At 39.5% G+C, this 24,043-nt stretch overlaps 2 protein-coding genes across 2 annotated transcripts; one reads left to right on the top strand and one right to left on the bottom strand.

The window, feature by feature from the left end:
- Nucleotides 1-6,437: 6,437 nt before the first annotated feature.
- On the bottom strand, nucleotides 6,438-10,268 carry LOC133632470 (zinc finger BED domain-containing protein 4-like). Its single transcript, XM_062024896.1, has 3 exons — nucleotides 9,988-10,268; nucleotides 7,427-8,811; nucleotides 6,438-7,269 (listed from the first exon to the last, which is right to left on the bottom strand). Exons 1-3 carry the CDS (start codon nucleotides 10,167-10,169, stop codon nucleotides 6,869-6,871), a joined length of 1,968 nt encoding a protein of 655 aa, XP_061880880.1. The 5' UTR covers nucleotides 10,170-10,268; the 3' UTR covers nucleotides 6,438-6,868.
- Nucleotides 10,269-11,150: 882 nt separating this feature from the next.
- LOC133632526 (zinc finger protein OZF-like) lies at nucleotides 11,151-23,625 on the top strand. The gene is made up of 2 exons (XM_062024994.1): nucleotides 11,151-11,292; nucleotides 21,014-23,625. The coding sequence occupies exons 1-2, from the start codon at nucleotides 11,220-11,222 to the stop codon at nucleotides 22,153-22,155; spliced, it is 1,215 nt and encodes a 404-aa protein (XP_061880978.1). The 5' UTR covers nucleotides 11,151-11,219; the 3' UTR covers nucleotides 22,156-23,625.
- The last annotated feature ends 418 nt before the right edge of the window (nucleotides 23,626-24,043 follow it).

Below are 24,043 nucleotides of genomic sequence, written 5' to 3'. Positions count from 1 at the left end.
ACGCTGTATCGGTCCGTTGTGGTGAAGAAGGATTCTGAGCCGGAAGGCAAAGCTCTCAATTTACCGGTCGATCTACGTTCCCATGCTCACCTATGGTCATGAGGTTTGGGTTATGACCGAAAGGTCAAGATCACGGGTACAAGCGGACGAAATGAGTTTCCTCCGCCGGGTGGCGGGTCTCTCCCTTAGAGATAGGGTGAGAAGCTCTGCCATCCGGGGGGAGCTCAAAGTAAAGCCGCTGCTCCTCCACATTGAGAGGAGCCAGATGAGGTGGTTCGGGCATCTGGTCAGGATGCCACCCAAACGCCTCCCTACGGCGGTGTTTAGGGCACGTCCGACCGGTAGGAGGCCACGGGGAAGACCCAGGACACGTTGGGAAGACTATGTCTCCCGGCTGGACTGGGAACGCCTCGGGTTCCCGCGGGAAGAGCTGGACGAAGTGGCTGGGGAGAGGGAAGTCTGGGCTTCCCTGCTTAGACTGCTGCCCCCGCGACCCGACCTCGGATAAGCGGAAGGAGATGGATGGATGGATGGATGGATAGATATTTAAGGAGTTCCCAATTACTACAATAATTGTTTTGGGTTTTGGCTTTATTCCAAAAATGTTTTATTAGATCTTTAATCCTCATTTTAACTGCTTCATGACATAAAATCAAACTATTGAGTTTCCAGTATGAGCTTTTTGAATGATTGTGAGAGGGATGTAGAGAGATGTGAATCTGTATAGCCCTACGATCAGTCAAAGGAGTGGAAATAATGTTAACAGTAACATTGTTTTGCAGTGAGTTAGAAATTAACCACATGTCTGTTGTAGATTTTCTTGAGCCTGACTTATTAGACCAGGTAAAGGATGTCTTATCAGGATTTTTATATCTCCAAGCATCAATTAAATCAAGCCTTTGCATTAATAACTTTAGATTTGAGCTGACACTATTTTGAGAGCCTGGTGGCCATCTATCAAGTGATTTGTCAATGACAGTATTGAAGTCACCTCCTAGTATTTAAGCATTTGGAAATTTGGCAACCCAGTGCAAAATTCTATTTTCCACCTCATTAAATATAATAGTATTGTCAGGCACCAAGTTATATCCATAAATATTAGCAACTATAAAGTTAGTTTTGAAGTGGTCACGTGGTACGGCCAGGCAGCGAAGCTTCCTCGCGTCATCATTTCCGGCTCCCTTCCCCCCTACATCAAGCAAGCCTCCATACGTGCTTCGCGGAAACGCCCCCCTCCCCACCCTATATCACTAGATGAAGCACACAAGACCACGGTCCATAAAGGCGGATTGTCCCATGCAGGATTAGGGTTGGGTATCGTTTGAATTTGAACGATTCCGATTCCGATTCTTTGTTTCGATTCCGATTCCTGACGATTCTCGATTCCGATTCTTCTTGTACCATGCCGGGATCGATGTGTTTGACAGGTAGTCTCTGGAAGGTGGTATGTATTTTGGGTTGAGAGTTTTCACCATATCCCTGCAAACATAAACAAACATGTCATGTTGCTGTTACTGTTAAGCCCAGTATCAATTAGCTTAGCTCTAACGTTATTGCTTAACTAACCTAAATGTTGGAGATTCCACCTCTGAAAAGGGATGCAGTCTTTTGACTATGTGTGCAGCGACCTTTCTGTGGCACTCTTCCGTCTGTGGCACCGACATCTTCCCCATTGCCGCTACGGTGAACGGTGTACGCTGAGCACATCGCGGAGCCTGGCTAGCAGGTTGTAAATTGTCTATGAAAAAATATGCGGGCTAATTTGTTAGCTGCCTCGACGTTGGCGCAAAACACATTATTTATTGCATATATATTGTTTTACTTACCGGATTCGGACTGCAGTGCAGTCACCGAGGTGCCAGGCTGGGCGTCGGAGGAAGAGGCAGAGGAGGACGGTCGGCGCAGCGCGTCGAAGACGGGACACGCATTTATTTGTACTCCATGAACTCGGAGGTGCTTCATCATGTTCGACATGCACCCTCCTAAGCACGAAACAGTCCTGTCGCACGTGTTACATTTCGCCGATATTTCATTTTTTTTAGTATAATAAAGCCACACTTTCGACCGCCGACGCCCGCTATCCATGCTTGACTGACTCGCTCGGCTATGCTAACACTTCCGGCGGTGGGCTCTTCTTCGTTGGTGTTCAGCGGCTTCTTCTTCTTCCGGTCGCCAGACTTATTCTTTTTTTCCGGTCGGCGGACTGGGTATCGAAACTAGGAATCGAAATTTAAACTTTTGAACGATTCCGGGAGAATCGGAAAGTTAGTCCCGGTTCCAATCGATACTCGATACCCAACCCCTATGCAGGATTATACAGAGTACCGTTGCATCTCTACTGTTTACTACTGCAGTATTTTGTGACAGACATGTCCACCATGTTTGATTGTTCTGAAATTAATCAGGTTCATATGATCGCCAAGCCCGATGAACAACACAAAGATTAAGCAGCGTAACATAAAACGATTCATTTTTGTGTTCCTCAGACGTCCAGCAGCTGATTGGTCATCCTGAAGAACTTCCCCCTCAGTCGCAGGGGGGGAGCTCTACTTTGAAGCAGGAGGCTTCACAGCCCCCCCACATTAAAAAGGAAGAGGAGGAACTCTGGATCACTCAGGAGGGAGAGTGTCTTCTAGGACGAGAGGAAGCTGATCTCACCAAGTCGCCGCTAACTATTGTCTCTGTGAAGACTGAAGATGAAGAGAAACCACAAGTGGACAACCTCTTAGCTCCACTATCAGATTGTGAGGCTGAAGACGAGGCTGAAGAAACTCTGAGCGGCGATACAGACTGTGAAGGTGATATGAGGACTCACAAAGAAAAAAAACATGCTAAAAAGAAGACATGTAAAAAACACGTGAGCTGCTCAGTTTGTGCTCAAATCTGTATCAGTAAGAGTGCGTTGACTCAACACTTGAGAACACACACAGGAGAAAGACCATTCAATTGTTCAGTTTGTAGCAAAAGTTTTTCTTACAAGGCAGTATTGACTGCACACATGAGAACGCACACAGGAGAAAGACCGTTTTATTGTTCAGTTTGTGGTAAAAACTTTTCTGAGAAGAGAAATCTTACTGAACACATGAGAACACACACAGGAGAAAAACCATACAACTGTTCAGTTTGTGGTAAGCGCTTTACTCAAAGAAGCAGCTTTACCCAACACATGGAAAGACACTCTGGAGAAAAAATTGATTGTTCACTTTGTGGTAAAAACTTTTCTGAGAAGAGAAATCTGACTGAACACATGAGAACACACACGGGAGAAAAACCATATAACTGTTCAGTTTGCGGTATGCGCTTTTCTCAAAGAAGCAGATTAAGTCAACACATGAAAACACACTCTGGAGAAAAACAATTTGCACATACAGGGAAAAAAACATTAGGTTGTTCAGATTGTGGTAAAAACGTTTCATTAAAAGACAATTTAGGTCAACACACGAGAACACACTCTGGAGAAAAACTATTTACCTGTTTGCGGTAAAAGTTTTGATCAAAATTGCAGTTTCTTTCTGTCTTTTCTTTCTTTAGTTTATTGGAAGTATTTCTCATAATTCTTCTTCTTTGTACTTTGTAAGCACTATTCATTTGAACAACCTCTTAAACTGGATCATAGCAGTACATTGTTTAACTTCTTTACTTAATCCATTCCATAATTTCATTCCACATACTGATATGATAAAGGTTCTAAGTGTTGTACGTGCATACAAATGTTTTAAATTCGATTTTCCTCTAAGGTTATATTTCTCCTCTTTAGTTGAGAAGAATTGTTGTACATTCTTTGGTAGCAGGTTATAGTTTGCTTTGCACATCATTTTAGCTGTTTGCAATTTTACCAAATCACCGAACTTTAATATTTTTGACTCAATAAATAAAGGGTTTGTATGTTCTCTATATCCAACATTATGTATTATTCTAACTGATCTTTTTTGTAACACGGTTAGTGAATGTAGCGCACATTTGTAGTTATTTCCCCACATTTCTACACAATAACTCAGATATGTAACACTAGCGAGCAGTAGAGAATATGAAGTGATTTTTGGCCCAGGACGTATTTTGCTTTATTCATTATTGAAATGTTTTTTGCCACCTTATGTTGTATGTTTTGTATATGAGATTTCCAGTTCATTTGATCATCTATTAATACTCCCCAAAATCTTGTTTCTTTTACCCTTTCAATATCTACTCCATCTATTTGTATTTGTGTATGTTGCTCTTTTCTACTGTTACCAAATAGCATTATTTTAGTTTTACTGAGATTCAAATATAGTCTGTTTTTGTCAAACCATCTTTTTAATTTGTTCATTTCTTCTGTTATTATTTGTATTATCTTCTGTGTGTTCTCTCCTGAACAGAAAGCAGTTGTGTCGTCTGCAAATAAAACTAACTTTTAAGTCCTTTGTAACTTTACAAATGTTGTTTATATAAAGATTAAACAATCTTGGTCCCAGTATTGATCCCTGGGGTACACCACAGGATATATCTAGCCGTGTTGACATATTTTCACCCATCTTCACATATTGCTTCCTGTTGGTTAAATAGCTTCTTACCCAGTTCAAGACCAAACCTCTGATGCCATATCGTTCTAATGTTTGTATTACAATATCATGATTAAATGTGTCAAATGCTTTTGTTAAGTCCATGAATACTGCGGCCGCACATTCTTTACCATCTATTGCATTAGTAATTTCCTCTGTTATTTTGATTAATGCTATTGATGTTGAAATATTTGCTCGGAATCCATATTGGTTCTCCACAAGCGTCCCACTTTTGTTAATAAGTATAATCGACTATTGAATAGTTTTTCCATGATTTTGGAGAATTGTGGAAGTAATGAAACTGGTCTGTAGTTGGTAAACTGGTGTATGTCTCCATTCTTATAAAGTGGTACGACTTTTGCAATTTTCATTTTGTCAGGGAATTTGCCGGTTACAAATGATACGTTGCTGATATATGTCAGAGGTTCTGAAATGTTAAGTTAAAGTTAAAGTACCAATGATTGTCACACATTGTGGTGAAATTATTCTCTGTGTATATATATATATATATATATATATATATATATATATATATATATATATATATATATATATATATATATATATATATATATATATATATATATATATATATAATATATATACACATATATTTACACATATACACTACCGTTCAAAAGTTTGGGGTCACATTGAAATGTCATTTTTGAAGGAAAACCACTGTACTTTTCAATGAAAATAACTTTAAAATAGTCTTAACTTTAAAGAAATACACTCTATACATTGCTAATGTGGTAAATGACTATTCTAGCTGCAAATATCTGGTTTTTGGTGCAATATCTACATAGGTGTATAGAGGCCCATTTCCAGCAACTATCACTCCAGTGTTCTAATGGTACAATGTGTTTGCTCATTGGCTCAGAAGGCTAATTGATGATTAGAAAACCCTTGTGCAATCATGTTCACACATCTGAAAACAGTTTAGCTCGTTACAGAAGCTACAAAACTGACCTTCCTTTGAGCAGATTGAGTTTCTGGAGCATCACATTTGTGGGGTCAATTAAACGCTCAAAATGGCCAGAAAAAGAGAACTTTCATCTGAAACTCAACAGTCTATTCTTGTTCTTAGAAATGAAGGCTATTCCACTAAATTGTTTGGGTGACCCCAACTTTTTAACGGTAGTGTGTGTGTATATATATATATATATATATATATATATATATATATATATATATATATATATATATATATATATATATATATATATATATATATATACACACACATACATACATATATATATATATATATATATATATATATATATATATATATATATATATATATATATATATATATATGTATGTATGTGTGTGTGTATATATATATATATATATATATATATATATATATATATATATATATATGTGTATGTATGTGTGTATATATATATATATATATATATATATATATATATATATATATATATATATATATATATATATGTATGTATGTGTGTATATATATATATATATATATATATATATATATATATATATATATATATATGTATGTATGTGTGTATATATATATATATATATATATATATATATATATATATATATATATATATGTATGTATATATATATATATATATATATATATATATATATATGTATGTATGTATGTGTGTATATATATATATACACCAGATATATATATATATATATAGAACCTTATAATGTGGATAAACGGGGACAATCGGTAGAAAATGGATGGAGTTGTAGCATTTACTTACAAATGAATCTAAAAAACTGCGAGATTGATGTACGCAAAATGCCCACTAGATGGCGACAAACAATAACACGCTTGCCTGTCCACACACAGTAGACACAGTGAACAGTCGCAAACACACAGAGGTGGGACCAAGTCATTGTTTTGCAAGTCACAAGTAAGTCTCAAGTCTTTGCCCTCAAGTCCGAGTCAAGTCTCGAGTCAAGACAGGCAAGTCCCGAGTCAAGTCCAAAGTCAAGACTGGAAAGTCTCAAGTCAAGTCCCAAGTCCTGCATTTTGAGTTTCGAGTCCTTTCAAGTCCTTTTAACCACAGACTAATATATTAACACAGATTGTGTATGCTTTTCAAACGCTGTATTTATTTATTAAAACAAGTGCATTTTAAATTGCAGGAAAGAAAATTGTGCTGACATTGCACTTTATAATAGCACTATTAACCAGTCATTTTAAACATTTGACTCATTCCTTTACAGAATAAACACATTTTAAAAATAAAGTGCAACTGTACTTATTTGTACAAAAGTGTTAACATTGAAAAAACATGACATATAACATAACAAAAAGGTTGTACTTTTTATATGTCAGGGCCATATGCTGCATTGCATTTGCAAAAGACCAAATTGGCCAAGAGTCTGTCAGTCATTTGTGCACGATGGGGGCGTAGTATGATGCCACCATGGCTGAAAACTCGCTCCACTGGAGCACTGGAGGCAGGCACTGCCAAGACTCTCATGGCCACTCGGAACAGTGAAGGAAGAGTCTTCATGTTCAATGCCCAGAACAAAAGGGCATTCTGTCCTTCAGCTATGTCAAGGTAGTGACTTAGCTGTAGTGCTGGAGTAGTCCCAACATCCTTCTTCTGTCTCTTGTGGTAAGCAGCAAACAGCCCTTCTCCTTCTCCAAGGTCCCCTTGCTCTTTTTCATCAACAAGAGGCGCAGGTTGCTCAGTCTCTGCAGCATCTTGCAGGATCAATTCTGGTAAACATGTAAAAACAATAGCAGAAACAAGAGACCTTATCATTACCATTTGTGTTGGTGATGCAGTGTGCTAGACTGAAATACTTAGTTATTGCTGCAGTCAGTTAGATCAGATTATGAGGGAAAAAGTTACATTAGACTCAGTTACATTTACCTTTAACCTGTTGTGCCACCTCTGCCTTGACGTCACGACTGACCAGCACATGGGGCTCCACCCACAACAGAGAAAAGGCTGGATCCAAGACAGCTGCTTTGAGGTAGACTGGATCTGAAAAGGGAGCAGTGATCCCATCTTGTGTCCTGGCCATTTTCACATTGATGAAGATTCCAAGAAATCTTTTGTTCAGGGATGTCTGGAGACTTCTGACCAGGCCGCTCAGAAAACAGACCTGAGGCTTCAGTTTCTCAAGGTGGTGGTTGAGGGACAAGATGGATGGAACAACAGCACTGATTGTGATGACCTTCTCCCCCTGTGTCAAATCAGTTGCTTCTCCAAATGGCTTCAAGATGTCCACCAAATCTTTCAACAGATTCCACTCCCGTGCTGTGAATGACAACTCCCTGTGCCCAGCCTTTTCTAGAACAGCACAGAGCCTTACATGATTGCACTGGAGAACAGCCTTCGCTTGCCTCAGTGTTGAGTTCCATCTTGTGTTGACTGCAGCAGGGATGCCTTTCTGTTCCCCAAATTCAGCATCAAACACATCTTTGAATGTTGTGCTTGTGTGCAGCAGTGAGCTGAGTTTAGATAACTTCGAAAGAGAAGGAGATACCACTTTTGTTTCTTTCAAACCATCTCCCACCACCAGCTGAAGAGTGTGTGCAAAACACTGCAAGCGCTTTTTCTTTGCCATAGCAACATCTACCGTTTGCTGATCTTCCACGGTTAAATCACACCAGAGCTCAGGGTCATCCAGATGATCTCCATCATCGTCATCCTCTTGTTCACTGGGGAAGCACACAGTGAATGCTTTTCGCATGTTAGCAGCATTGTCACTAATAATGTAGTCCAGTTTAGCTTTAATGTTGTATTCATCACATATAGCCTCAAATTTGTCACAGATTCGTTCAGCTGTATGTGAGCCTTTGAAGCGCTCACAAGCCAAGAGATTGGACTTGAGCTGTATCCTCTCTGCCTCTTTGTCCATCCAGTGCACAGTGACACCGAGGAATCCCCTCATCTTTCGGTCAGACCAAATGTCGACAGTCACTGAAACATGGTCAGTGTGGCTCAATTGAGTTTTTAATTTTGATCGTCTTTCTTCAGTGAGGTTCTCTGTTTTTGATGTCAGTGTTCTGCGACACACTGGGGTGTACTTGCTGTCAAGTACTGTCAGAAAGTGGCGAAAACTCTTGTTTTCCACAATAGACAGGGGCAAGTTGCAATCAATAATCAAGTCAGACAGTATTGCATTGGTGATAGCTTTCTGCTGTGGATGAGTCATACTGTAATGCCCGACACGATTGTCCAGGAACTGCGAGATTGAAGGCTGTTGTGGTCCATTTGTGATGCTTTTGTTCATCAGGTATTCTTGAAATCTGTAAGCATATTAAACAGATGTCAGAAAATCCCTTATAGCCACATATGAAAAGTACTGAAACTACTCTTTATTACTCATATTATTAATATCAATCTTAACAGTGTGTGTGTGTGGTAAACATTAGGTTACAGTTACTGCACTAGTCATGTATTTTAAAACTTATTTCGAGTTGAAGGGATAGTTCGGGATTTGTGAAGTGGGGTTGTATGAGGGACTACACGGAAAATGGCGGGCAACCCACTCACAATAGAGAGAAGTAGACAGGCTACCAGCACACGACTTAGGCTTTACAGTGCTGTGGATGGGGTCAGCAGCTATTGATTGATTGAAACTTTTATTAGTAGATTGCACAGTACAGTACATATTCCGTACAATTGACCACTAAATGGTAACACCCGAATACGTTTTTCAACTGGTTAAGTCGGGGTCCACGTTAATCAATTCATGGTACAAATATATACTATCAGCATAATACAGTCATCACACAAGTTAATAATTGGAGTATATACATTGAATTATTTACATTATGTAAATTTGTATTTTATTTTTATTTTTTTGTCATTAAAAAATACAATCATGTGTGCTTACGGACTGTATCCCTGCAGACTGTATTGATCTATATTGATGTAAAATGTAGGAACCAGAAATATTAATAACAGAAATAAACAACCCTTTTGTGCGAATGAGTGTAAATGGGGGAGGGAGGTTTTTTGGGTTGGTGCACTAATTGTAAGTGTATCTTGGGTTTTTTTTTTATGTTGATTTGATTTTTTTTTTTTTTAAACGCGGCCCGGTAGTTGGGGACCACTGAGGTAAACAACCAGCAGTATGTCGGAAAGCTAGCTAAAACGGTACACATATTCATAATATAGTATACATTTTAACTGACCTTTATTTTACTATTTTTGACTTTTTTTAGGTGGCTAAAATACGCGGTGCTGCTGACCGCCGTCTAACGTTACGTTACTTTGTGTGATATATTGACTAACGTAACCCTGCTTAAAAAATTCACTGAACAAAAAGTATGAATAAGGTAGTGAACTACAACAGATTCCCGTGTTTGCAATAACGTTATAACGTTAGCAGTGAGTTTACAGCCTCACTGATTTAACTACACAGCAAATAAAAGTCACGTTACTTAGCCAATGAACGTTAGCTTACATTCAAAACTTACCGTTCTTTGTGCAACTTCAAATGTCGGACGAAGTTGGAAGTTGTTGCCTGTCCATCAGTAATTTTCGAACCGCATGTGTTGCATACTGCAAACCGTTTTGTGTTGACCACCTCGTAATTTTTATACCCAAACGAAATTATTTTAGGTATCATTTTTTGTTCACTGGCGTGTGGTTTGGACATTTCTTCTTCATCGGTTTTCCTGCAATTTGATTGGATGAATGCTGTGGGACGAAAACAACGTAGATCAAATTTGATTGGCTATTGTACTGAGAGCACACACGCTTGACACACGCAACGCTGATAGACAAGTACACAATGAAAAATATGAAGCGCTCCCGAATAACTTTTTAATCTTTGGGTTTTGGGGAAAGTAGCAAGTCATGTCAAGTCATGTCAAGTCAAAAAGCTCAAGTCCAAGTGAAGTCACAAGTCAATGATGTTAAAGTCTAAGTCGAGTTGCAAGTCTTTTTACATTTTGTCAAGTCAAGTCTAAAGTCATCAAATTCATGACTCAAGTCTGACTCGAGTCCAAGTCATGTGACTCGAGTCCACACCTCTGCAAACACAACCTCTGTAATGCACACAATGCACTTAAAGGTTACACTTTCTTGTAACTTAACAACTTATTTACTTACAGCAATGGCTTTCTGAATCGTATGAAGGCTCAAGACGCGACAAATGAGGAACATTCACGGTGCTCAGAGGAACTCTACCAGACCGGAGGATTCCCATCATGCATTGCAACTCTCACAAACGCCGTCACAATAGAAGACACGAGTATTGCCAAATTCCTGTCAATAAAACACGCCGGACTGAACAAACATTAAAAAGAACAGTTATCAATGTGTTGTCTGTCTAATTGTAAATAATGCAGACGAGGCGTGTTGGCTGAGTGCTCAACGTTTACTCACACTTCACCGGGCTACCGCGCATAATCAACACTACTGTTGCATGCTGGGTATTGTAGTTCTTATATTCCATCACAATCAACCGCAGAAAAAGAGGAGTTGGGAACGGAAGTCATTGATTTTGGCGCATGCGCACACGAATCAACGAGCGACCAAGATGGCGGACTGAACGGATGTGGCTTACAGAAAAGTTTCACATTTTACGATCTAACAGCGATCGAGGATTCTATATATGTATATATAAAAAAAAAAAATTACACCCACAAAACAAGTTAATCTTGCAGCGATGGAGTGTTATCTAAGTTTGAAGACGTGATAGAACATGGACGACTACTGCTATGCTAAGATGGCGACGTCATCACCAACGGAGAAAAAGACGAAAACCGAAGATAAAGGTAAGCGAGTTGAAGTTTTCAACAACGTCATTTCGGAGGCTACCAAAATCCCTGAAAAGAGCGTCAATGAGAAATTAGCCGACTTTGTTGAAGAACGTAAAGAAAGAGCCGCCATGATTGTTAGCTTGAAGAAGGCAGTGGAGTTCACATCAGAGGAGACGAAAGAATGCAAAAGTCAAATGAAGAAAGTGGAAGAGCAAAACAAGCGCTTGTGTAAAGAAAATAATGATGTGAAGGAAGAGATGTTGGGGAAGAGTAAGAGATGTGCAGTGTGTGAAGAGAAGACGTTTTTTGATTGATTGATTGATTGAGACTTTTATTAGTAGGTTGCACAGTGAAGTACATATTCCGTACAATTGACCACTAAATGGTAACACCCCAATACGTTTTTCAACTTGTTTAAGTCGGGGTCCACTTAAATTGATTCATGATACAGATATATACTATCAGATATATACTATCATCATAATACAGTCATCACACAAGATCCATCCATCCATCCATCTTCTTCCGCTTATCCGAGGTCGGGTCGCGGGGGCAGCAGCTTAAGCAGGGAAGCCCAGACTTCCCTCTCCCCAGCCACTTCGTCCAGCTCCTCCCGGGGGATCCCGAGGCGTTCCCAGGCCAGCCGGGAGACATAGTCTTCCCAACGTGTCCTGGGTCTTCCCCGTGGCCTCCTACCGGTCGGACGTGCCCTAAACACCTCCCTAGGGAGGCGTTCGGGTGGCATCCTGACCAGATGCCCGAACCACCTCACCTGGCTCCTCTCCATGTGGAGGAGCAGCGGCTTTACTTTGAGCTCCTCTCGGATGGCAGAGCTTCTCACCCTATCTCTAAGGGAGAGACCCGCCACCCGGCGGAGGAAACTCATTTCGGCCGCTTGTACCCGTGATCTTGTCCTTTCGGTCATAACCCAAAGCTCATGACCATAGGTGAGGATGGGAACGTAGATCGACCGGTAAATTGAGAGCTTTGTCTTCCGGCTCAGCTCCTTCTTCACCACAACGGATCCATACAGCGTCCGCATTACTGAAGACGCCGCACCGATCCGCCTGTCGATCTCACCATCCACTCTTCCCTCACTCGTGAACAAGACTCCGAGGTACTTGAACTCCTCCACTTGGGGCAGGGTCTCCTCCGCAACCAACCCGCTGCGAACCGAATCACACAAGATAATCACATTTAATTATTTACATTGTTTACAATCGGGGGGGGGGGGTTAGGTTTGGTTGATTATCATCAGTCATCAATAATTGAGAAGAGAGAGAGAGAGAGAGAGAGAGAGAGAGAGAGAGAGAGAGAGAGAGAGAGAGAGAGAGAGAGAGAGAGAGAGAGAGAGAGAGAATAGGGCATAAGAAAAAGTAGAGAATTGGAGGTAATAAAGAACAAGAATAATATGATTACTGTCAACTTTTGATTGGGAAGTTCTCCACAAGTGTCACAGTTCATACAGTAAAATAAAGTCGATTTTTTTAGTTGTATCTGTTTTTCAAAGCAAAATATATTTTTGGATCCTAATGTAAGACACCCAAAATATGTATAGTTAGAAAAAAACACTTTGCAAAAAGGCAAACTTTTCATCGTAGTTTTCTACAAGCAACTCATTCTTCGGAAGTGGACACAACTATGGACTTGTTACAGTTTTGTTCCTTAAGAGTTTGTTGAAAACCAAATCATCAAAGAAAATCTGTCATTCCAAATAGTGCCATTCCATCCATCCATCCATTTTCTTCCGCGTATCCAAAGCCGGGTCGCGGGGGCAGCAGCCTAAGCAGAGAAGCACAGACTTCCATCTTCCCAGGCACTTCGTCCAGCTCTTCCCAGGGGGATCCCGAGGCGTTCCCAGGCCAGCCGGGAGACATAGTCTTCCCAACGTGTCCTGGGTCTTCCCCGTGGCCTCCTACCGGTCGGACGTGCCCTAAACACCTCCCTAGGGAGGCGTTCGGGTGGCATCCTGAGCAGATGCCCGAACCACCTCATCTGGCTCCTCTCCATGTGGCTTTACTTTGAGCTCCTCCCGGATGGCAGAGCTTCTCACCCTATCTCTAAGGGAGAGCCCCGCCACCTGACGGAGGAAACTCATTTGAGCCGCTTGTACCCGTGATCTTGTCCTTTCTGTCATAACCCAAAGCTCATGACCATAGGTGAGGATGGCAACGTAGATCGACCGATAAATTGAGAGCTTTACCTTCCGGCTCAGCTCCTTCTTCACCACAACGGATCGATACAGCGTCCGCATTACTGAAGACGTTGCACCGATCCGCGTGTCGATCTCACCATCCACTCTTCCCTCACTCGTGAACAAGACTCCAAGGTACGTGAACTCCTTCACTTAGTGCCGTTCCATGGAAACTAAATGTAAATCATTATAAACATTAGCATATATTTCTAGGGTTGAAATCAAACTTTATTTATACACCAAAAGTGCTGCACACAAATAAAAGGAGAAAGACAAACACAGCACTAGAGACAATAACAATACAAAACATGGCATGGCACTGAGGATTGTTGAAAATACTGTACATATACATTCACTGTACAAACATACATATACACATACTGTACATATACATTCACTGTACAAACATACACATACATGTACATATACATTCACTGTACAAACATACATATACATGTACATATACATTCACTGTACAAACATACACATACATGTACATATACATTCACTGTACAAACATACATATACACATACTGTACATATACATTCACTGTAGAAACATACATATACACATACTGTACATATACATTCACTGTACAAACATACACATACATGTACATATACATTCACTGTACAAACATACATATACATGTACATATACATTCACTGTAGAAACATACATATACACATACTGTACATATACAAGTACATATACATACATACACTCATGCACATAATCACGTTTCATCAAACATATATTAACGTTGTTGCCCTAGGGTAAACTGGGTAACACATGGCACACTGACAAAGCTTAACCTATTGTTACTATAACAATCTACAAGGTTAATATAGCTTGCTTCTCTTTCTTCCCCTCCATTTTTCTGCTTTCTTTTGTGTCTGTAGTTATCATTACGTATATGTATTGTTCCATTTGAACTGTATTGTTGATAATAGAGGTCAATTATTGGTATTTCATTATCAATAGCGCTATTTCTATTGGTATTTGTATTGCTCCATTTGTAGTGTAATAATGCTCATTGTCATTTCTGTATTGTTTTTTATTTCACTAACTGCATCTTTACTATCACTTTTACCATCATATTTGTACATATCCTATTTGCTGATGTTCCTCCCACCTCCAAAGCCATACACCTGGGGATAGGTTGATTGGCAACACTAAATGGTCCCTAGTGTGTGAATGTGAGTGTGAATGTTGTCTATTTGTGTTGGCCTTGCGACGAGGTGGCGACTTGTCCAGGGTGTACCCCGCCTTCCGCCCATGTGCAGCTGAGATAGGCTCCGGCAAGCGGTAGAAAATGGATGGATGGATGGAATTACGCCATCAAGTTAAGATAAATGTTGTGATGGTTGATAGAATGTGGATGAAGGGTGTAGCTGACCAGGTGCAGTCCACTTCTCCAGGTTGGAGTTGGACACAAACTGTGGCTAACGACCAATGTTACTGCAGCCATGTTACTACAGTATTAGCAGCATGATGGAAGTGTGTTTCCCCCTTCACTTTTCTGACTGCCCCCTCATACAGTATATGTCTGTCTCCAACCGGTCTGTTGCATAAATAAACTTAGCTTAAGAAAAGACCCCAATATTTGTACGCAAATGCAGTTTATTGTCACAATGTCATCTAGGAACGTTTTTGAAAGTTTTACTTGAATGCATGTCATTTATTTGCCCAAAACATGTTTTAACAGTTTTATGTAAAGTTCTTTGGGGCTGTATTTTTGATGTACAGGTGCAGATACTTGCACTACTTAAAGGCCAAATGCTCTTTTGTATCTTTTTACCTATGTTTACATTTTTGGTACCATACTGTGGGCTTTGTACTTTCAATATTTAATGTTGTTTCTTTAAACCTCTTAAAGGCCTACTGAAATGATTTTTTTTTATTCAAACGGGGATAGCAGATCCATTCTATGTGTCATACTTGATCATTTCGCGATATTGCCATGTTTTTGCTGAAAGGATTTAGTAGAGAACATCGACGATAAAGTTTGCAACTTTTGGTCGCTGATTAAAAAAAGCCTTGCCTGTACCGGAAGTAGCGTGACGTCGCAGGTTGAAGGGCTCCTCACATTTCCCCATTGAGAGCGATTCGGACCGAGAAAGCGACGATTACCCCATTAATATGAGCCAGGATGAAAGATTTGTGGATGAGGAACGTGAGAGTGAAGGACTAGAGTGCAGTGCAGGACGTATCTTTTTTCGCTCTGCCCGTAACTTAGGTACAAGTGCTCATTGGATTCCACACTTTCTCCTTTTTCTATTGTGGATCACGGATTTGTATTTTAAACCACCTTGGATACTATATCCTCTTGAAAATGAGAGTCGAGAACGCGAAATGGACATTCACAGTGACTTTTATCTCCACGACAATACATCGGTGAAGCACTTTAGCTACGGAGCTAACGTGATAGCATCGTGCTTAAATGCAGATAGAAACAAAATAAATAAGCCCCTGACTGGGAGGATAGACAGAAGATCAACAATACTACTATCAGGAGACACCGAACCAAACACTGGACCTGTAAATACACGGTTAATGCTGTGCCGCCTGTCGAAGCCTAGCAATGTTGTTGCTAACGATGCCATTGAAGCTAACTTAGCTACGGGAACTCGCTAGAGCTATGATAAAAACATTATCTCTCCACCTACGCCAGCCCTCATCTGCTCATCAACACCCGTGCTCACCTGCGTTCCAGCGATCCACGGCGCGACGAATCACTTCACCCGATCATCGATGCGGTCGGCGGCTAGCGTCGGATAGCGCATCTGCTATCCAACTCAAAGTCCTCCTGGTTGTGTTGTTGCAGCCAGCCGCTAATACACCGATCCCACCTACAGCTTTCTTCTTTGCAGTCTTCATTGTTCATTGAACAAATTGCAAAAGATTCACCAACACAGATGTCCAGAATACTGTGGAATTTTGAGATGAAAACAGAGCTGTTTTTATTGGGATACAATGTGTCCGAATACTTGCGCTTCAACCATTGACGTCACGCGCAAACGTCATCATACCTAGACGTTTTCAACCGGAAGTTTCCCGGGAAATTTTAAATTGCACTTTATAAGTTAACCCGGCTGTATTGGCATGTGTTGCAATGTTAAGATTTCATCATTGATATATAAACTATCAGACTGCGTGGTCGGTAGTAGTGGCTTTCAGTAGGCCTTTAAGGCCCAAGCTGTTTGTTTACATGCTTTTTTTTAATTTCTCTTTGCTATTTGGGCTTATTGAACCCTAATTAGAATAAAAACTAAGAATCATCTTTTGATATGTTGTACTTAGTCCATAAGTAACAAGTAACGTGTACTTCATGTTTAGTGACAAGCTAATTGTTATTTTTACACTTTTTTCCCCCAAAATTCCATTGTATGTTATACTCTTCTGACACCACCAGATGGCAGTATAAGTGTCCACATAAGGGCCATAAGACCCCAATTTAGTAGTGTACACAATTTTGGAAATAACAGCTAAAAGGTGCTGTCCACGCATGTGGCCACTAAGCCTTTAGAGGTTTTAATTAAGGAATATTTTTTAATACCTTTTTATTTCTATGCATGTCATATCACTGCAATCTACTGAGTTCAGATAAATGCCAAATGTTCTAAAATACTGTGTACTGTGCTTTTATTCTTCAGTCGGCTATTATAAACGTCTTTGACGTTAAACATGTTAACAATCGTAATAGCGTATAAAATAACTGAATGAAAAACAACATCACAGTTACATTGCTGAGTAACTAGTTACTCTTCCAATGAGGTAACAGAGTTACCAACTCAATTACTTTTTGGGAGAAGTAATTTGTAGCTATAACTATTTTAAGGGAAGATGACCAACACTGTTTGTTTATATGGGACATCTATGGGACATCTTTGTATGACTGTACAGCAAACATCACAAAATGATTACTTAATAATAATAATAATGGATTAGATTTATATAGCGCTTTTCTATCGACTAGGCCAGGGGTCGGCAACCTTTACCACTCAAAGAGCCATTTTGGCAAGTTTCACAAATTAAAGAAAATAATGGGAGCCACAAAAAAAAAAATTAAAATCAAAATGAAAAACACCGCATACAAAGCTTAAATTGCTTTGGGCTATGTTAAGTTAACACACTTAATAGTGTGGAAAATTTTTGAATATTATATATATATATATATATATATATATATATATATATATATATATATAAATCTCCTGAGGATTGAGGAAACCCCTCATGAAACAGGCCTGTAGAGATGAAATAGTCTTGTGATTTTTTCCCACACATACATATATATATATATATATATATATATATATATATATATATATATATATATATATATATATATATATATATATATATATATATATATATATATATATATATATCAGGGGTCTCAGACACATGCACCGGCACGCACTTTAATATGGAAATTTGATGTTAGTGCGGCCCGCGAGTTTTGAATGAATGGCGCTTGATAGCGTCATACTTGCCAACCCTCTCATTATTTCCGGGAGACTCCCGAATATCAGAGCGTGATGGCTCTGCTTTTGGCGCCCTCTACAGTCTTCCCAAACAGTGTACCTGCTCGACCACATGTAGAATGCAGCTTCAGCTTGCTCATGTAAGTGACAGCAAGGCGTACTAGGTCAGCAGCCACACATCTTACACTGACGGTAGCCGTACCGTATAAAACAACTTTAACACTGTTACGTTACAAATATGCGCCACACTTTGAACCCACACCAAAAAAGAATGACAAACACATTTTTGGAGAACATCTGCACTGTAACACAACATAAACACAACACAAGAAAGTATTGCAGCTGAGCCGCATCAGAGTGGTCTAAGAGCCGCATGCGGCTCCGGAGCCGCGGGTTGCCAACCCCTGGACTAGGCACTCAAAGCGCTCACAGAGAAGCGAGAAGCCACTATTTATTCACTCCACATTCGCACAGAGGTGGTGGTAAGCTCCATTTGTGGCCATAGCTGCCCTAGGGTAGACTGACAGATTACTTGCAGGGGATTACCAGTCACTATTGTTAAAGATGAGGACTTTTTTAAAAACATGATTAAAAACACTGCATAACTGTTCCAAATCAAAATAAAATACACAAACTGATGGACACACTATGGCTACTACGCTCACACGGCAGTGTGGGATGTCCAAATCGGATTTTGTTGTCAAAGCCGATATAATGCGATTTCTAATGTGAATGCAATCTGACCCGCATGCGGCCGTGACGTCATGACGTCACACTCACTGCAGTGTTTATGGAAGCTTCCACCGTAGTCAGGCTCAGTACTGGCATATTGGTGGCATTTTCAAGAATTGTGTGCAATCAAAGTCAACATTTTCTGAACCGTATTATTGAGCATAGAAGATTACGAAGGGAGAGTATCTTGGCTTTGGCAGCTTTACGGGATGTCTTGCTTCGATGTCTGCTTGAAGCAGAGCAGTTGGAGACAGGAGTGGTGAAACGTAAACGTGATTTCCTGAAACATTTTAATTTTCACCTGTTTTCTGCTCCTTTGTCAACTACCGTATTTCCTTGAATAGCCGCAGGGGCGCTAATTAATTTAAAACCTCTTCTCACTCCTGCGGTTACCAAAACCATGCGGAATGAGCAAGCATGCTCTAATTATTTTAAAACCTCTTCTCACTCCGGCGCATACCTTATCATTAAAAACACATTTAATAAAAAAAACGTTATTATGATCTTACCTTTACTTGTAGATGGGTCCATGTGCAGCTGCTTCTGATCAAAGGCAGTCTTTCTCATCTTTCTTCAATTTTAAAAGTCTCTGGAGATATTCCTTTAATTATTACCTCCTGCTTCGATTGAAAGTCCAGTTTAGAAAACGGTTTTATTTTAGATATGTAATCCTCCATGTTAAAAGTGCAAGCAAACAATTGCTGCATGCTTGCTGCTTGTTGTCTTCTTCTGCAGTACCTGTCTCCTGCAGTGCTGGTAGTCGCAAGAAGGATCACTAGCGCCCTCTACCACCTGGAGGCGGGAGTCATTTAATGACTCATATTTGACCCGGCGGAAGTGCCAAGCATGCGCTAATTATTTTGCGAAACGAGTTTGACCCGGCTGTAATTCTAGGCAGGCGAATACTATATTCCCGGCGCCAATTCAAGGAAATACGGTATTCACTTTGTAAACGTCTGATTTGGCGAATAAATATGACACTTGTCGCTTTTTGATGATGTTCTGGTAGGATGAGTGCGACCTGAGCACATTGAGGACACGTCGCATATATATCTAATTTATTTTCCCATTAACATTTATTAAACAACACTTTTAAATGGTAAATAATTATTTGTATTCTTTGATTACTTGTATACATCAGTGCTTCTCACCAGTTGTTTGGCAAACGGCAAGCGATGACTCAAATAGTGGAGTTGTTTAAAACTCAAATACTCTAGCCTATATTATATATGTAAATTAAATTGCAGTTAGTATTAGAGCGCCTGTAAAATAGTGTGTGGGGGGAGAGTGTGATCAGCGCACCTGCAGGAGCAAAGGTCACCGCCTCTGTCCATGGTGCTGAAGACAGAGCACCATCAGACGGGGGCGTGGCAGTGCTGACGGCGAGACACAGCTGGCAGGTGATTAGATTTCCCAGGTGGTAAGAGTTGTCTAGTCACATGTTGTCTTTAACAGTAGCGGCCGGGAACAGCAGGAGGAGAAGGAGGATTGGTGAGACTGAAAAGTCTGGAGAAAACTTTGCATAAAAAACCCATACGATCATTAAAAAGCTTGTTAACCCTGCACGCTGGACTCCTGTGCCGTGTCTGACAGTGGGACTGCAAGGAAGCGACTTCCACATAGTGTGCACCAACACATAAAACAAGTTTAATGATTATTTCAGGAACAAAAGGTTTCTATTCACAAAAAAGGGTGTTTGCACAGTTTTTTTCTGATTAAATTGGTAAGTTATTCCAATTGGGATCAATAGTTCAGTCACAGAGACATTCTGTGCCTGCCTGTAAGTCCCCATTGAGGGCAGGATTACCACAAGCACAACCACAATGCAAGATCCAGCAGTCAGTGAGACTAAAGTCTGTCACTGAAGTCGCTGCTCCTTCCAAATGTTCTTTCATCTTCTATGCTAATGTTGGCCATATTTCTTTATTTTGTTGTTCTGGGCACCACTTCCAGCTATGTGAGGGGGAAGAGGCACAACAGTGATTAGACATTAATTGGGACAGGCATGCTCACGCGCACACATTTACACAAACACACGTACACAAACATACACATGGACAAACACACACAGGACTATGGTCCATAAAAGCGGATTGTCCGGTGCAGAATTATATTGAGTACCGTTGCATCCCTGCTGTTTACTACTGTGGTATCTTGTAACAAATATTTACGCCATGTTTGATTTAGTTATTGTATGCTAACAGCTGATCACCGTGATCGACCTGAAATGTATCACGGTCGTATTATAGCCCAGCCTTATGAACAACACAAAGATTATGCATCGTAATGTAACACATTGAACCTGTTTGTGTTCCTCAGACGTCCAGCGGCTGATTGGTCATGCTGAAGAACTTCTCCCTCAGGCGCAGGGGGGGAGCTCTACTTTGAAGGAGGAAGCTTCACAGCCCCCCCACATTAAAAAGGAAGAGGAAGAACTCTGGATCACTCAGGAGGGAGAGTGTCTTCTAGGACCACAGGAGACTGATCTCACCAAGTTGCCACTGACTGTTGTCTCTGTGAAGACTGAAGAAGATGCAGAGAAACCACAAGTAGACAACCTCTTAGCTCCACTATCAGATAGTGAGGCTGAAGACGGGGTTGAAGAACCTTTGAGCAGCGATACAGACTGTGAAGGTGATATGAAGACTCACACTGTCAACAAACACTCCGAATGCTCTAAAAAGACTGAGAATGAACATTTGAGTTGCTCAGTTTGTGCTAAAAATTTTACTCACAGGAGCAATTTGACTAAACACATGAGAACACACACAGGAGAAAAAACATTTCATTGTTCAGTTTGCAGAAGAAGCTTTTCTCTTAAGAATACTTTGATTCAACACATGAGAACACACACTGGAGAAAAACCATTTATTTGTTCAATTTGTGGTAAAAGCTTTTCTCAAAAGAGCAATTTGACAGGACACACAAGAACACACAGTGGAGAAAAACCATTTATATGTTTAGTGTGCGGGAAAAGCTTTTGTCAAAAGAGCATTTTGACTTATCACATGAGAACACACACAGGAGAAAAACCATTTAATTGTTCAGTTTGCGGTAGAAACTTTTCTGTTAAGAATAATTTGATTCAGCACATGAGAACGCACACTGGAGAAAAACCATTTAATTGTTCAATTTGTGGTAAAAGTTTCTCTCAAAAGATCAGTTTAACTGAACACACGAGGAAACACACTGGAGAAAAACCATTTAATTGTTCAATTTGTGGTAGAAACTTTTCCGTAAAGAATAATCTGATTCAGCACATGAGAACGCACACTGGAGAAAAACCTTTTAATTGCTCAATTTGTGGTAAGAGTTTTTCTCAAAAGATCAGTTTAACTGAACACATGAGAAAACACACTAAAGAAAAAACATTTGTTTGTTCAATTTGTGGTAAGAGCTTTTCTCTAAAGAGCAATTTCACTCACCACACAAAAATGCACAGAGGAGAAAAAACCATTTAATTTAATTCAGTTTGTTGTAAAAGCTTTTCTCTCAGGGGAAATTTGACTGAACACACACTGGAGAAAAAACTTGTAATTGTTCAGTTTGCAATAGAAGCTTTTCTCTAAAAAAAAAAAATTTAGTAGATTCATCACATGCGCACACACTGGAGAAAAAACATTTAAATGTTCATTTTGTGGTAAAAAGACCAATTTGACTGAACACATGAGAACACACAGCTGAGAAAAAACATACAGTATATATGTTTGGTCTGCGGTAACCGATTTTGACAAAGTAGCATTTTGACTATTCGCATGAGATCACAACTTGGGATAAAAATAATTCATATTTTGAATGAGTAGTCAAAGCTATACACCCTGTCACTGGTATATATTGTATATATGTTATAGACATAATATAATATATCTGTATGTATATTATTCTGTACACATATTATGTATATATTCGTATATATGTTAGATTTTTTTATCGCTATATTAGTCTATTTATACCTGCATTGTCCTTTCCATCCTTACACTTTCCATCATTGTAACTGAGCTACTGTGTTGAACAATTTCCCTTGTGGATCATTAAAGTTTGTCTACGTCTAAGTCTAAGTCTAAGTCTAATACACAAAAGAGTCATACTCATAGTATGATGAGGTCTAATCACATGAGAACATGCACAGCTGTATACAATTGGTGCAGTAGATGGCAAGTTATGTATGAAGTGTCGGGCAGCTGAGGGAACTCTTGTTCATTTATTGTGGGAATGTCAGAGAATTAAAGAGTTATGGTTGAAAACAAAAGAAACAATCACATTCCTAAATATAAACATCCCAATGGCACTGCAAACGTGTATTCTTGGTGATCTCCATCAATTTAGTAACGTGTCATCAAAAAGTACAAATGCATTTTTTTCAATATGCATCATAACAAAATTGGTGATATTAAAAAAAATGGATAGATGTTGATAGTCCAACTCATTCTGACTGGTATACACACATAATACATACTGACTGGTATACACAAGCTATGGAGACGATATCAGTAGAAAAAACTGCATTTAGTTCAGATAACAATGAGTCATATATTGAATATGGGATCCGTTATTTAAATATAAATGAACCTAAAATGTGACCTATTTTATATTTGTGGAAAATATTGGACACAATGTGTTATGAGATATGATGCGAGTGTAAGGCACTGTGACAATATTTTTCATTTTTTAAATGTTTTTATTTTATAAATGGCTGTGATGATAATGTAAATGATGGATTTCTAATCACTGCTATGTTGGAATTCTTATTATTATTGATACTGTTGTTGATATTATTAATTTTTGTTTGACTACTTTTGGTTTGTTTTGTGTCATGTTTGTGTGTCCTCTGAATTGCTCTGTTGATTGTTATTCTGAATGTTGCTGAGCCCGGTTTGGTTTTGGAATTGAAATTGTATTATTATTGTATTATTGTGTATTATTTTGTTGGATTGATTAATAAAAAAAACATGCACAAGAGAAAAAAAAACTATTGTTCCCTAATTTATTTATCGTCCAAATTTGACTTAACGTACGACTAAACACCCTTGAGAAAACCCTTTCAGTTGTTCATTTGGCAGTCAAAGACAAACCTTGGAACTTACACAGTAGAAAAACCTTTTAGGTGCTTAGTCTGGTAGGAAATATTCATTCAGAAGACAGATATAGTAAGACCAGAGAACACACACACGGGGAAAAACCAATCTATTTGTTGTTTGTGTTCAAATAACCTGCATTAGTGCCTCATGCTAGCAGTTATTGACAGAAAATAGAAACAAGTGTGTGCTTCTGTCACACAAGGACTGTGGATGATGGCAAACTCCCAACAAAGTTATGTGGTCTTCGAACATGAAGGAAGATAGCCACAAT

Source organism: Entelurus aequoreus, linkage group LG17, assembly GCF_033978785.1.
Source record: "Entelurus aequoreus isolate RoL-2023_Sb linkage group LG17, RoL_Eaeq_v1.1, whole genome shotgun sequence".
NCBI classification, from domain to species: domain Eukaryota; kingdom Metazoa; phylum Chordata; class Actinopteri; order Syngnathiformes; family Syngnathidae; genus Entelurus; species Entelurus aequoreus.
Note: the sequence above shows the minus strand (reverse complement) of the source record. Positions and strands in the feature narration are given on the sequence as shown.